Below are 14,561 nucleotides of genomic sequence, written 5' to 3'. Positions count from 1 at the left end.
TTTAAATGTGGTACATTGGATTCTCTCTCCATACTGATGAGAAAGACCTAGCCCAATTTATTGCTTGGAGATAGGACCTTGCAACAGTAATTCATGAAACATACTTTTCACAGCATCCCCTGTTACTCTGGGTATTCACATGAAAGCAATGATCTGACGAGGAAAACAATGTGAAGGAGCTTTGCTTTGCAATGATTTCATTACCTGAGAAGCTGAACATATTTGTGTATTAGTTATTCATTGGTTTTCTGTATTGTTCATTGTTTTTACCAGGTCTTTGCATTTGTACAGTGGGGTTAGGGGTTTTTTATTCCTGTTGTTGATTGCATTCATTCAAACAAGGAATTGAGCTCCTTTTTTTTCTGTTTGTTTTTTTTATTATAATAATATTTTTTATTATATTATGTTAGTCACCATACAGTACATCCCTGGTTTTTGATGTAAAGTTCCATGATTCATTCATTGTGTGTAACACCCAGTGCACCATGCAATACGTGCCCTCCTTACTACCCATCAACAGCCCATCTCATTCCCCCACCCCCTCCCCTCTGAAGCCCTCAGTTTGTTTCTCAGAGTCCATAGTCTCTCATGCTTCATTCCCCCTTCTGATTACCCCCTTTCTTTATCCCTTTCTTTCCCTACTGATCTTCCTAGTTCTTATGTTCCATAGATGAGAGAAAACATATGATAATTGTCTTTCTCTGGTTGACTTATTTCACTTAGCATTATCTCCTCCAGTGTTTTTATTTTACCAGCTTTGCTGTTTCCATTAAGTTCTATTGTGTATGTATAGACGTAAATGTGGGGAATTGTGTATTAGTAGTGTGGGCTCAAATCAATCACTTGGTTATATGGTGTTTTCTTTATTGCTTTTTTGATTTATTATCAATCCTGAAAAATTGAGCTGTCACTAATATTCTTCACTTGCCAATCCTTGCAATAAACAAAATTGAAAATTAATGGTAACTTGTACCCTGAGTGCTAATAAATCCCCTGTATACGTATCTCCCATTTGTTTCTGCATCTCTGTCATTACCCAGGGGTCCTTTTGTCTCTGTGTGATGAGATCCATTTCTAACAGTTCCATCATCTTTGACCATCATCTCTTCTTTTCATTTGACTGAAGATACCACCTTTAGTTTCCATATTTTAGTCTTTATATCTTTATGTAAGAAAAAAATGATCACTTAGAGAGTGCTTGCTCCCAAGTTGTAAAAGTCATTCTCTCATATTCTTTTTATTCCAAGTCTTTGGACATTAAACTGGAAATAGTGACCCATCTTCATAGCACACAGTTATTCTTTTATGTGTTTATATACATTAGTTTTAGATTCTCATAGAATTTTGTTTCACACAGTTGTTTTGAAAACACTACACTTGACCTAATTTCATTCCTCCTGACAATCTTTATTCCTTAAGTTCTTAGTGTCTAAAACTTCTCTTCCTAGATGATGCACACATACCCATTCATCCACTGTACAAATGGATGAGTGGTATCCTGTGCTCATCATAAATGCTCTTTACCTTGTAGGGAAGTCTTTTTTTCTACCTGTTTCCATTCTTCTCTCTCAATAATATCTCATGGACTTGGCTCCAGTCAGCTAGAGATGAGCTGATTCCTCATTTCGGGGTCTGCATAGTATTTCATGATGTGGCTGTGCTACTCACACTGTGAAAGCATTTTCTTTCTTAATACATTGCTATTCTAACAATCTACAAAAATATTTAGAGATTATTACATTAAAAATCTGCTTCTCCACCGGAGGAAATATTGTTCTCTGGGGGGCACTGAAGAATGCGGAGTCCTATGAGAGCTGTCAGGAGAGGCCAGGGATGCTCTAAACATCCTACAAACCCAGGACACAGGCCACCACAGAGAATAGACTGGACCAGAATGTCAATAGTGTTGAGACTGCAAACTTCTGAGCTGAAGAACATGTCTCTTTTCATTTTAATAGCTGTCTTTAGGTGTTTTCCCCATTGTAACAGTTCACATTTCTGACAACAGAATTTGAGAAAATTTTTTTGCTACCTGTTTAAAAATTCCAACCAAATCAGTGCTGGAGAAATTTCTGTGTCTCACAGGCTGATGAGTGTGCAATAGATCTCTTCTTGTTTTCTTAAACCATTACTAAACTGGAGAAAATATTTCTGCACTTGACCCCCATGTTCATTATTACATTCCCCTGATTATTATAAATCTACAATCTCTATGTCTATTCTGTAGCTCGCAGCAATTCAAACGCAGTGACAGACTATAGTTTGTTGACTTTAGGTTGGATATATTCTCCATAAAAAGTTTTAAATTTTGTATAGGTAAATATGTCTGTCCATGGGAAGCTTGCAAATTTGAATGTCAGGTAGCATTTTACATTGTTTAGGGGAATGATCAGTGATCTGGACAGCCTGAGTTACTGCCGCTCCAGGTTCATCCTTGCGGCTGGGGATGAGGAGTCATGGTAGGAACACAGCCTAGGGAGCAATAAATTGGGGTGTGTGTACGTTTGTGTGAGTGTGTGTGTGTGTGTGTGTGTGCCCTGTGGAGTGAGAAGAGTCCAAGAGCTCGGGTTCATAGTCTAATATATTCCAAAATGACTCTTATAATACAAAGGTCAGAACTCAATCATCAGATGGTTCTGAGGAGGGGCTCTATTTCAATTTAAGGACACCTTTGCAAGTAGATTATAAAATACAAGAAGTATACAGTGTGGGTGAGTGACTCCTTTTTCTTGAAGTTTAACCAGCAACAAAGTGACCTACATCTTTGAAATTGCCTGACACCATTTCTCATCCCTCTTCTGCTTATTCCCCTTCGAACACTTGGTTCCATTTTTGGACTCAATAGCTCAAAGTTGCTCAAAATAGCTCAATCCTCAGGGTCTCTGCAGACGGCATCCCCTCTGCCAGCACACACATCCCCAGACATGCTCGTGGCTCCTACCCTCTCTTGCCTAGGGTATCTGTTCAAATGTCATCTTGTTTACTGGTCTTGTCTGAACTCCAATTACAAAATGACGCTCATATCCCCTCTCTTCTTGATACCTACTCTTGTTTTCTTCATACCAATGACACCCTCTGATTTATTATTATTATTATTATTATTATTATTATTATTATTATTATTATTATTTATGTTATGTTAGTCACCATACAGTACTTCATTAGTTTATGATGTAGTGTTCCATGATTCATTGTTTGCATATAACACCTAGTGTCCATGTAATGTGTGCCCTCCTTAATACCCATCAGCAGGATAACCCATCCCCCCAATCCCTTCCCCTCTGAAACCCTCAGCTTGTTTCCTGTAGTCCATAATCTCTCATGATTCATCTCCCCCTTTGATCTCCTCCCCTTCATTTTCCCCTTCCTTCTCCTAATGTCCTCCATGCTATTCTTTATGTTCCACATGTGAGTGAAACCATATGATAATTGTCTTTCTCTGCTTGACTTATTTCACGTAGCATAATCTCCTCCAGTTCCATCCACGTTGATGCAAATGTTGGGTAATCATCCTTTCTGATGGCTGAGTAATATTCCTCAATTGTATGTATGGACCACATCTTTATCCATTTATCTGTTGAAGGGCTTCTCAGCTCCTTCCACAATTTAGCTATTGTGGACAATCCTGCTATGAACATTGGGGTGCATATGGCCCTTCTTTTCACTATATCTCTATCTTCAGTGTAAATACCCAGTATTGCAATTGCTGGATCATATAACTGAGAATTCTAGGAAAATTATATATTATATTCTTTTGTGTTTATGACTTTGGTAATTTAATTATTAATCTATGTTGATATCACTAATGATTATAATTTTTTATCCATTTTCAGTTCATTTTGATTTTTCTTACAAATTTGCCTGGGACAGGTATTTTGAAACTGCTCATTTTATGTTTTAACCTGGTTTTGTGATCCCTTCATACTTTTCATTCTGTAACTTTTCATATTGTAGGTCTTTATATATTAAACACATATATCCACATAACTTCGTGAAAAAAACAAAAGGAACAAAGAAGACAAAGTCCCTGCACTTTTGAATCATGAATCCTAACAGTGAGGACAGAGCACAATGAAATAAATGTGTGTATGATATGTCCACAGACAGAATGATATGAATCAGATTACTGAGAACAAAAAGATAGAATTGTCAAGTGTGGGCACGATTTATAGACCAATATCTGGGGACGCCTTTGCACATTGGATGAAATCCAGAATGAGGGTTAGAGTGTGCCCATTGGGTTTGTCAAAGGAGAGATCAATACACAAAGCCCAAGAATGTCAGTAAGTGATGCCATGGAAGAAAATGTAGGGGCTAACCTCATCTCCTTTCAGACCCCATAGAAATGAATTGGCCAAATAATGATGCAGGAGATACAGGAAAAATAAGTCTTCTATGTTGGATATAAAAATGCCCAACTTTTGTTGTACTGTATATACTTTCTTTTGTGAAGTGTTGGTTAATCCATTTTCTCGTCTGGGGGAGTGTACACTATTAATATATATTTCTTAACATATATATGTGTGTGTGTGTGTGTGTGTGTGTGTGTGTGTATTATGTATCCATGGGAGGCTTAAGAATTGGCATTTCTGCACTTTGCAGTGGAAAGATCAGTGATCTGGCTAATTGGGTTAGATCTATTCCTGGCATAATCATGATGGTGGGGCTGAGAAAGACAGGGGAATAACACAACACGGGGGGCCACGGTGTCCTCTGTGTGTGTGACTTTAGAATGTGAGCTGTCCCACAATAGAGTGCCAGGACTAATAAAGCCCAAGGTGATACAACACAGGGGCCAGAACTTGATCAAGAGAGGCCACTCAAGAGGAGATCTGGTTCCATTCACGGGAGGCCTTTGCAACACAATGAACACAGAGGGAGAGGCAGTGTGGACAAGGTAGTCCCTGTGCCTTGAGGGTTCAGAGGTAGCAGAGAGGCCACTTCCCTCCTCAGCATGTCTGACAGCATCTCTCCTCAGTCCCTCTTGTTCATTCCACTTGCAGCATGGACTTTTCTTCTTTGACTTGAACATTGGAAAAAATACCTTCCTTGGGGCCATTGCATTGGCCCTTCCCTCTGCTGGGAACACACTCCCCCCATAATCCTTGAACTGCCTCCATCTCTTACTTGAGGTCTGTGTTCTAATGTCACCTTGTTTGCAGAATTGACTTCCACACCCATGAAAATAACATGCCCCATTCACTCCCTGCTTTAACCCTGTTTTACTTTTCTTCATATTACCACCTGCCAGCATCACAAATGTAATTAATTTTATTATTTGTTAATTTATACTTTCTCCATCATTGAGTGATAGGGATTTTTTTCCCTAGCACCTTATACTCCTTGCCTATAAAATGCCTAAAACATTGCCAACACTCAATTTATATTTCTGAAATTGGGAATATTTTTCAAAAATTAAAACTGAATAATACATGGCCTTTTGGGGGGGGAAAGGATTGGAAGAAAAATCCATCACTCTCCTTATGCAGGGGATACCCTGAAGGGGATCAGATGCATGCACAACATAGTAAAATGAATTTCTAGACTATTAAATATAAAAAGTAGCATTTGAAATCTGTGACTGAAAATGTTTGTGTTATACACAAGTAATGAATCATGGAATTTTACATCAAAAACTAGGGCTGTACTGTATGGTGAATAACATAGCATAATAAAAATAATTATTAAAAAAAGAATTAATCATGCTATTTGCGTCTTTCCTTGAAGTCATCTCCACCACATGGAACCAGGCAATGTTTCACAAATTTCAGAGTTTCTTCTTCTGGGGTTATCAGATGACCGAGAACTGCAGCCTCTCTTACTTGGGCTTTTCCTCTCCATGTACCTGATCACTGTGTTTGGAAACCTGCCCATCATCCTGGCCGTCAGCATGGACTCGAACCTCCACACCCCCATGTACTTCTTCCTGGCCAACCTGTCCTTAGTAGACATCTGTTTCACCTCTACCACCGTCCCCAAGATGCTGGTGAATGTACAGACACAGAACAAAGTTATAACCTATGCAGGCTGCATCACACAGATTTATTTCTTTATACTCTTTGCTGTTTCAGACTTTTTCATGCTGAGTGTGATGGCCTATGACCGGTTTGTAGCCATCTGTCATCCTCTACACTACACGGTCATCATGAACCCCCAGCTCTGTGCACTGCTGGTTCTGGTGTCCTGGATCGTGTGTATCCTGAATTCCTTGTTACATAGTTTAATGATGTTGTGGTTGTCCTTCTGTTCACACTTCCAAATCCCCCACTTTTTTTGTGAACTCAATCAGATGATCGAACTCGCCTGTTCTGACACCTTTCTTAATAATGTGGTGATGTATTTTGCAGCTGTCCTGCTGGGTGGTGGGCCTTTTGCTGGGATCCTTTACTCTTACTCTAAGATTGTTTCCACCATACTTGGAATATCGTCAGCTCAGGGCAAGTACAAAGCATTTTCCACCTGTGCATCTCACCTCTCCGTTGTCTCCTTATATTATTGTACGATGCTCAGTGTGTACCTTAGCTCTGCTGCTACCCAGAGCTCCCATGCAAGTGCCGTGGTCTCGGTGATGTACACGGTGGTCACCCCCATGCTGAACCCCTTCATCTACAGCCTGAGGAACACAGACATGAAAAGGGCTCTGAAAGCACTCTTTGTGACGGAGACACTACATAGGACTACATAGTTCATAGGACTAACATTTGCCTACAATTGCTTAATCTCAGTTTCTTGAGCAGAATTTTTTTGTATAGATATTTGCATTCATTTCCTGCTACTACGTAAAATGATTATGTTAGTTGTTTAATACTCATTTATGTTCTTAGCATTCAGGGGATCAGAAGCCTGAAATAGCTCTCATTGGGCTAAAAACATTTGCATTTGCAAGACATGGTTCATTCTGGAGGCTACCAGGAAGAATCTACTTTACCATTACAAGATCATATTACAGTGCAAAAAATATCTAAATGTATTTCTTATGGTTAAGAAATGCTTCACAATGAGGGACTAAATGACGGCTCTAAATTTGCTAGTAGGAAATTCATAATTGTTTGGCAAATGAGTCCTGCAGCTGAGGTAGGTAGTGGCTCAAGGTTCATATCAAATAAACAGTTCTTCTCACTGTTGGAAAGGAAAACAGCAATTTTTGGTAGATAGCAGAGCAGTGTCTGCACCACAAATCAACATTTTGGAGATCTGAGGGGACTAATCCAGACAGATTGCTCAGTCCTAGACTCAGGGAAAAGTTGAAGTCAGGGTTGGGGTAAGGTGCCAGGAGGTCTGAACTCTGGGAGCAGTGGAGTTCCCCAGGAAGGAGTAATTAACTCTGGATTCACTCTGTTATATGCTGGTCTGTTGGGCACATACAATCTCCAGGAAAACTTTCCTTTGTGTCCACACCAGTGTCCCATGGGGAAATCATGTGCTTAGAGGTTGGGGGAGCAGGAGCAGGAGGGAAACGTGCCTCATGAACAGAGGAAGGTCTAAATATCTCCTGTGTGGCAGTCCTTCTGCCTGTGCCACCTTGGGCTGGATGGGACGTGCTTGTTGCTTCTGGAGTCCTAAGGTTGGATGGATGACTTACAGCAGCCTCCTTCCTGCCGTCTTGTGTGGGGACAGAATTTAGTCACCTACATCCTCACCCAGGAGGAACTCAGACTGCCACAAGGAGACTCCTCCTTCAGAGTTCCCATTCAGGTGAGCCCAAGAGCCCAGCAGGTCCTGCAGGAAAGGGTAAGAGACAATCCAAGCCAGGGGCATTGACCTGAGGTCACCTGACAATGACCAGCCTAGCCCAGAACCTAGAAGTCTCTATGCTCATTTGCTTGCCTGATGAGCTGATTAATGGAGTCATTGATGATGTTAAAGAAAGAAGAGAACATTGAGCTTAGCAGCGCATGGGTGATTGTTGGCAATGAAGTGAGGGGGCGGGAGGCATAAAGTACGTCCAGTAAAATTGAACACAACCAGTGAGTTTTGCAATTAAAGGGAGTAGGAATATTAGGGATGGCGGGATGTCCGATGAAGTCAGGGCATTTCATTTTGTCTTTAAATGTGGCATATTGGACTCTGTTTCCATACTGATGAGAAAGACTTAGACCAATTTATTGCTTGCAGATAGGACCTTGCAACAGTAATTCATGAGACATACCTTTTCACAGAGTCCCTGTTACTCTGTGTATTCGCATGAAAACAATGATCTGATGAGATCGGGCGCATTCTGGGTGATATGGCCATAGACAATGTGAAGGAGCTTTGCTTTGCAATGATTTCATTACCCAGGGAGCTGAATATATTTCTGGATGAGTTATTCATTGCTTTTCTGTATTGTACATTGTCTCTACCAGGTCTTTCCATTTGTACAGTAGAGTCAGGGTTTTTTTAATTCCCGTATTTTATTGCATTCTTTCAAACAATGAGTTGAGCTGGTTTTTGTTTTTATTTTACCAACTTTGCTGTTTGCATGAAGTTCTATTGTGTATGTATAGACGTAAATGTGGGGAATTGTGTATTAGTAGTGTGGGCTCAAATCAATCACTTGGTTATATGGTGTTTTCTTTATTGCTTTTTTGATTTATTATCAATCCTGAAAAACTGAGCTGTCACTATTATTCTTCACTTGTCAATCCTTGTGATAAAAAAATTGAAAATTAATGGCAACTTGTACCCTGAGTGCTAATAAATCACCTTGATACGTATTTCCCATTTGATTCTGCATCTCTGTCATTCCCCAGGGGTCTTTTTCTCTCTGTGTGTTGAGATCCATTTCTAACAGTTCCATCATCTTTGACCATCATCTCTTCTTTTCATTTGACTGAAGATACCACCTTTAGTTTCCATATTTTAGTCTTTATATATTTATGTAAGAAAAAAATGATCACTTAGAGAGTGCTTGCTCCCAAGTTGTAAAAGTCATTCTCTCATATTCTTTTTATTCCAAGTCTTTGGACATTAAACTGGAAATAGTGACCCATCTTCATAGCACACAGTTATTCTTTTATGTGTTTATATACATTAGTTATAGATTCTCATAGAATTTTGTTTCACACAGTTGTTTTGAAAACACTACACTTGACCTAATGTCATTCCTCCTGACAATCTTTTTTTAAATAAATTTTTTCATTTTCATTTTTTTTTCATGTAAATTTTCATGGTTCGTTAGTTGCGTATAACACCCAGTGCACAATGCAATATGTGCCCTCCTTACTACCCATCAGCAGCCTATCCCACTCCTGCTTTATTCCTTAAGTACTTAGTGTCTAAAACTTCTCTTCCTAGACGATGCACATGTACCCATTCATACACTGTACAAATGGATGAGTGGTATCCTGTGTTCATCATAAATGCTCTTTAAGTTTTAGGGAAGTCTTTTTTCCTACCTGTTTCCATTCTTCTCTCTCAATAATATCTCATGGCCTTGCCTCCAGTCTGCTAGAGAAGAGCTGATTCCTTATTTCAGGATCTGCATAGTATTTCATGATGTGGCCGTGCTACTACATACAATGTGAAAGCATTTTCTTTCTTAATACATTGCTATTCTAACAATCTACAAAAATATTTAGAGATTATTATGTTAAAAACCTGTTTCTCCTTTGGAGGAAATATTGTTCTTCGGGGGGGCACTGAAGAATTCAGAGTCCTATGAGAGCTGTCAGGAGAGGCCAGGGATGCTCTAAACATCCTACAAACCCAGGACACAGGCCACCACAGAGAACAGACTGGACCAGAATGTCAATAGTGTTGAGACTGCGAATTTCTGAGCTGAAGAATATGTGTGTTTTCATGTTAATAGCTGTCTTTAGTTGTTTTCCCCATTGTAACAGTTCACATTTCTGACAACAGAATTTGAGAAAATTCTTTTGCTACCTGTTTAAAAATTCCAACCAAATCAGCGCTGGAGATCTTTCTGTATCTCACAGGCTGATAAGTGTGCAATAGATTTCTTGTCATTTTCTTATACCATTACTAAACTGGAGAAAATATTTCTGCACTTGACCACCATGTTCATTATTACATTCCCCTGATTATTATATATTTACAATCTCTATGTCTGTTCTGCAGCTTGCAGCAATTCAAACGCAGTGACAGACTATCGTTTATTGACTTTTGGTTGGATACATTGTCCATAAAAAGTTTTAAATTTTATATAGGTAAATATGTCTGTTCATGGGAAGCTTGCAAATTTGAATATCAGGTAGCATTTTACATTGTTTAGGGGAATGATCAGTGATCTGGACAGCCTGAGTTACTGCCGCTCCAGGTTCATCCTTGCGGCTGGGGATGAGGAGTCATGGTAGGAACACAGCCTAGGGAGCAATGAATTGGGGTGTGTGTAAGTTTTTGTGTGTGTGCATGTGTGTGTCTGTGTGTGTGTGTATGTGCATGTGTGTCTGCCTGTGGAGTGAGAAGAGTCCAAGAGCTCGGGTTCATAGTCTAATATATTCCAAAATGATTCTTATAATACAAAGGTCAGAACTCAATCATCAGATGGTTCTGAGGAGGGGCTCTATTTCAATTTATACGACACCTTTGCAAGTAGATTATAAAATACAAGAAGTATACAGTGTGGGTGAGTGACTCCTTTTTCTTGAAGTTTAACCAGCAACAAAGTGACCTACATCTTTGAAATTGCCTGACACCATCTCTCATCTCTCTTCTGCTTATTCCCCTTCAAACATTTGGTTCCTTTTTTTGGACTCAATAGCTCAAAGTTGCTCAAAATAGCTCAATCCTCAGGGTCTCTGCAGACGGCATCCCCTCTGCCAGCACACACATCCCCAGACATGCTTGTGGCTCCTACCCTCTCTTGCCTAGGGTATCTGTTCAAATGTCATCTTGTTTACTGGTCTTGTCTGAACTCCAATTACACAATGACACTCATAGCCCTTCTCTCCTTGATACCTACTCTTCTTCTCTTCATACCAATGACACCTGTGATTTATTATTGTTGTTGTTGTTATTATTATTATTTTCTTATGTTATGTTAGTCACCATACAGTACTTCATTAGTTTATGATGTAGTGTTCCATGATTCATTGTTTGCATATAACACCTAGTGTCCATGTAATGTGTGCCCTCCTTAATACCCATCAGCAGGATAACTCATCCCCCCAATCCCTTCCCCTCTGAAACCCTTAGCTTGTTTCCTAGAGTCCATAATCTCTCATGATTCATCTCCCCCTTTGATCTCCTCTCCTTCATTTTCCCCTTCCTTCTCCTAATGTCCTCCATGCTATTCTTTATGTTCCACATATGAGTGAAACCATACGATAATTGTCTTTCTCTGCTTGACTTATTTCACTTAGCATAATCTCCTCCAGTTCCATCCATGTTGATGCAAATGTTGGGTAATTATCCTTTCTGATGGCTGAGAAATATTCCTCCATTTTATGTATGGACCACATCTGTATCCATTCATCTGCTGAAGGGCATTGCAGCTCCTTTCACAGTTTGGCTATTGTGGACATTGCTGTTATGAACATTGGGGTGCATGTGGCCCTTCTTTTCACTACATCTCTATCTTTGGGGTAAATACCCAGTAGTTCAAGTGCTGGGTCATAGGGTAGCCCTGTTTTTAAGTTTTCAAGGAACATCCATACTATTTTCTCCAAACTCATTCTATGAGGCCAGCATTACCTTGATCCCAAAACCAAGCAATGACCCCATCTAAAAGGAGAATTACAGACCAATATCCCTGATGAATATGGATGCCAAACATCTCAATAGGATCTAACAGTACATTAAAAGGATTATCCATCATGACCAGGTAGGAACACTGAAATCAGTTGCTTTTCTATACACTAACAATGTAAGTGTAGAAAGAGAAATTAGGGAATTGATTCCATTTACAATAGCACCAAAAACCATAAGATACCTTGGAATAAACCTAACCAAAGATGTAAATGATCTATATTCTAGAAACTACAAAACACTTATGAAAGAAATTGAGGAAGACACCAGAAGACAGAAAAACATTCCATGCTCATGGAGTGGAAGAACAAATATTGTTAAAATGTCTATGCTGCCCAGAGCAATTTGTACTTCCAACGGCATCTTGGTCAAAATACCAATGGCATTTTTCAAAGAGTTGGAACAAATGATCCTAAAATTTGTATGGAACCAGAAAAGACTCTGAATCGCCAAGGAAATGTTGAAAAAGAAAAACAAAGTTGGGGGCATCGTGTTGCCTGATTTCAAGTTGTATTACAAAGCTGTGATCACCAAGAAAGCATGGTATTGGCACAAAAGCAAACACATAGACCAATGGAACAGAATAGGGAGACCAAATATGGACCCTGAACTCTATGATTAACTCATCTTAGACAAAGCAGGAAAAAAAAAAAAACATCCGATGGAAAAACGACAGACTCTTCAATAAATGGTCCTGGGAAAATTGGACAGGCATATACAGAAGAATGAAACTCAACCATTCTCTCACATCATACGTGAAGGTAAACTCTAAATGGATGAAAGACCTCAATGTGAGACAGGAATCCATCAAATTCCTAGAGAAGAATATAGGCAATTACCACTTCAACATTGACCGCAAAAACTTATTTCAAGACATGTCTGCAAAGGCTATGGAAACAAAAGCAAACATGAACTTTGGGACTTCATCAAAATAAAAAGCTTCTGCACAGCAAAGGAAACAGTCAGCAAAACAAAGAGGCAACCCACGGAATGGGAGAAGATATTTGCAAATGACACTACAGATAAAGGGCTGGTATCTAAGATCTCTAAAGAACTTCTCAAACTCAACACCCAGAAAGCAAATAATCAAGTCAAAAAATGGACAGAAGATAGGAAAAAAACACTTCAAAGAAGACAAACGAATGGCTAACAGACACATGAAAAAATGTTCAACATCGTTAGTCATCAGGGAAATTCAAATCAAAACCACATTGTGATACCACCTTACACCAGTCAGAATGGCAAAAATTGACAAGGCAAGAAACATCAAGTGGTGGAATGGATGTGGAGAAAGGGGAACTCTCTTATACTGTTGATGAGAATGCAATTTGGTACAGCTTCTGATATATTATTAATATTTTTATTCGTCACTGGTTTTCTCTATCATTGAATTATAGTGGCTTCTCATATTCAGGACCCTCTACTCATGGCTAGCCATGGCATGGCCTGTGTTTGACACTCAATACATATTCCTCAAATGCATGAAAGATATTCTTAATAAAACAGTAGAATACGTGACCTCTGTGGGGGAAGGCAGGAAATGAGACAGAAAGCCTAATCAGAGATGGAACAGGAGGGAATCTCTTCAAAGGGGACAGTCCCTACACAAGATACTGAAATTAAGTTCTTGATTCTAAAATATAAATTGTTGCATTTCAACCATGTGAGCAATGCTATTCATGAAAAATTGATGTTGTCTTTTTCCTCTTTCCTCATAGTCACTGCAACCACATGCAATCAGGCAATGATACAAAGATGTCAGAATTCATTCTTCATGGCTTATCAGAGGACCCAGAACTGCAGTCCCTCATATTTGGGCTGTTCCTCTCCATGTACCTGATCACTGTGTTTGGAAACCTGCTCCTCATCCTGATTGTTGTCACTGACTCCCATCTCCACACCCCCATGTACTTCTTCCTGACCAACCTGTCCTTTGCTGACATCTGTTTCACTTCCACCACCGTCCCCAAGATGCTGTGGAACATCCAGACTCAGCGCAAAGTCATAACCTACGTTGGCTGCATCACACAGATGTACTTTCACCTACTCTTTGCAGGCTGGGATAACTTTCTCCTGGCTGTGATGGCCTATGACCGGTTTGTGGCCATCTGTCACCCCCTACAGTACATGGTCATCATGAATCCCCGGCTCTGTGGACTACTGGTTCTGATGTCCTGGATCACGAGTGTTTCTCATTCCTTGTTACAGACTTTAATGGTGTTGCGGCTGTCCTTCTGTACACACTTCCAAATCCCCCATTTTTTCTGTGAACTCAATCAGATGATCCAACTTGCCTGTTCTGATACCTTCCTTAATAACGTGGTGATGTATTTTGCAGCTATGCTGCTGGCTGGTGGTCCTCTCTCTGGGATCCTTTACTCTTATTCTAAAATTGTTTCCTCCATTCTTAGAATCTCCTCAGCTCAGGGCAAGTACAAAGCATTTTCCACCTGTGCATCTCACCTCTCTGTTGTCTCCTTATTTTTTTGTACCAGCCTAGGAGTGTACCTTAGCTCTGCTGCTACCCAGAGCTCCCACGCAAGTGCAGTGGCCTCGGTGATGTACACGGTGGTCTCACCCATGCTGAACCCCTTCATCTACAGCCTGAGGAACAGAGACATAAAGGGGGCTCTGAAAAGAATCATCGGGGTTCCAGTGATGTGAGGGCCAATCGTCCTGGGGTTGAAGAAGTGCCCATGATTGCAGGGCTCCCAGCCTCAGAGCCAGGAACTGCTATTCTTTGATCAGGCTGTGGAAGTAGAATCTGCTCCTTCTATTTATATTCTGGTAATTCCATGTGTTTGAATTGAACTTCTCCATATGTTTAAGTACCTGGCTTTGTTAAGCTTCTGCTCTGTCTGATAAACTTCAGT

General features: G+C 39.9%; 2 protein-coding genes across 2 annotated transcripts; both read left to right on the top strand.

Annotated features, from left to right (window-relative positions):
* The first annotated feature begins 5,740 nt into the window (after positions 1-5,740).
* Positions 5,741-6,685, top strand: LOC123796420 (olfactory receptor-like protein OLF4). The gene has a single exon (XM_045803896.2). The coding sequence runs from the start codon at positions 5,741-5,743 to the stop codon at positions 6,683-6,685; it is 945 nt and encodes a 314-aa protein (XP_045659852.2).
* Positions 6,686-13,419: 6,734 nt separating this feature from the next.
* On the top strand, positions 13,420-14,352 carry LOC123796416 (olfactory receptor-like protein OLF4). Its single transcript, XM_045803890.2, has one exon. It carries the CDS (start codon positions 13,420-13,422, stop codon positions 14,350-14,352), a length of 933 nt encoding a protein of 310 aa, XP_045659846.2.
* Positions 14,353-14,561: the final 209 nt, after the last annotated feature.

This window comes from Ursus americanus, chromosome 14 (genome assembly GCF_024610735.1).
Source record: "Ursus americanus isolate L20-20 chromosome 14, mUrsAme1.1.p, whole genome shotgun sequence".
NCBI classification, from domain to species: Eukaryota; Metazoa; Chordata; class Mammalia; order Carnivora; family Ursidae; genus Ursus; species Ursus americanus.
This window is presented reverse-complemented; position numbering and strand designations above follow the sequence as displayed.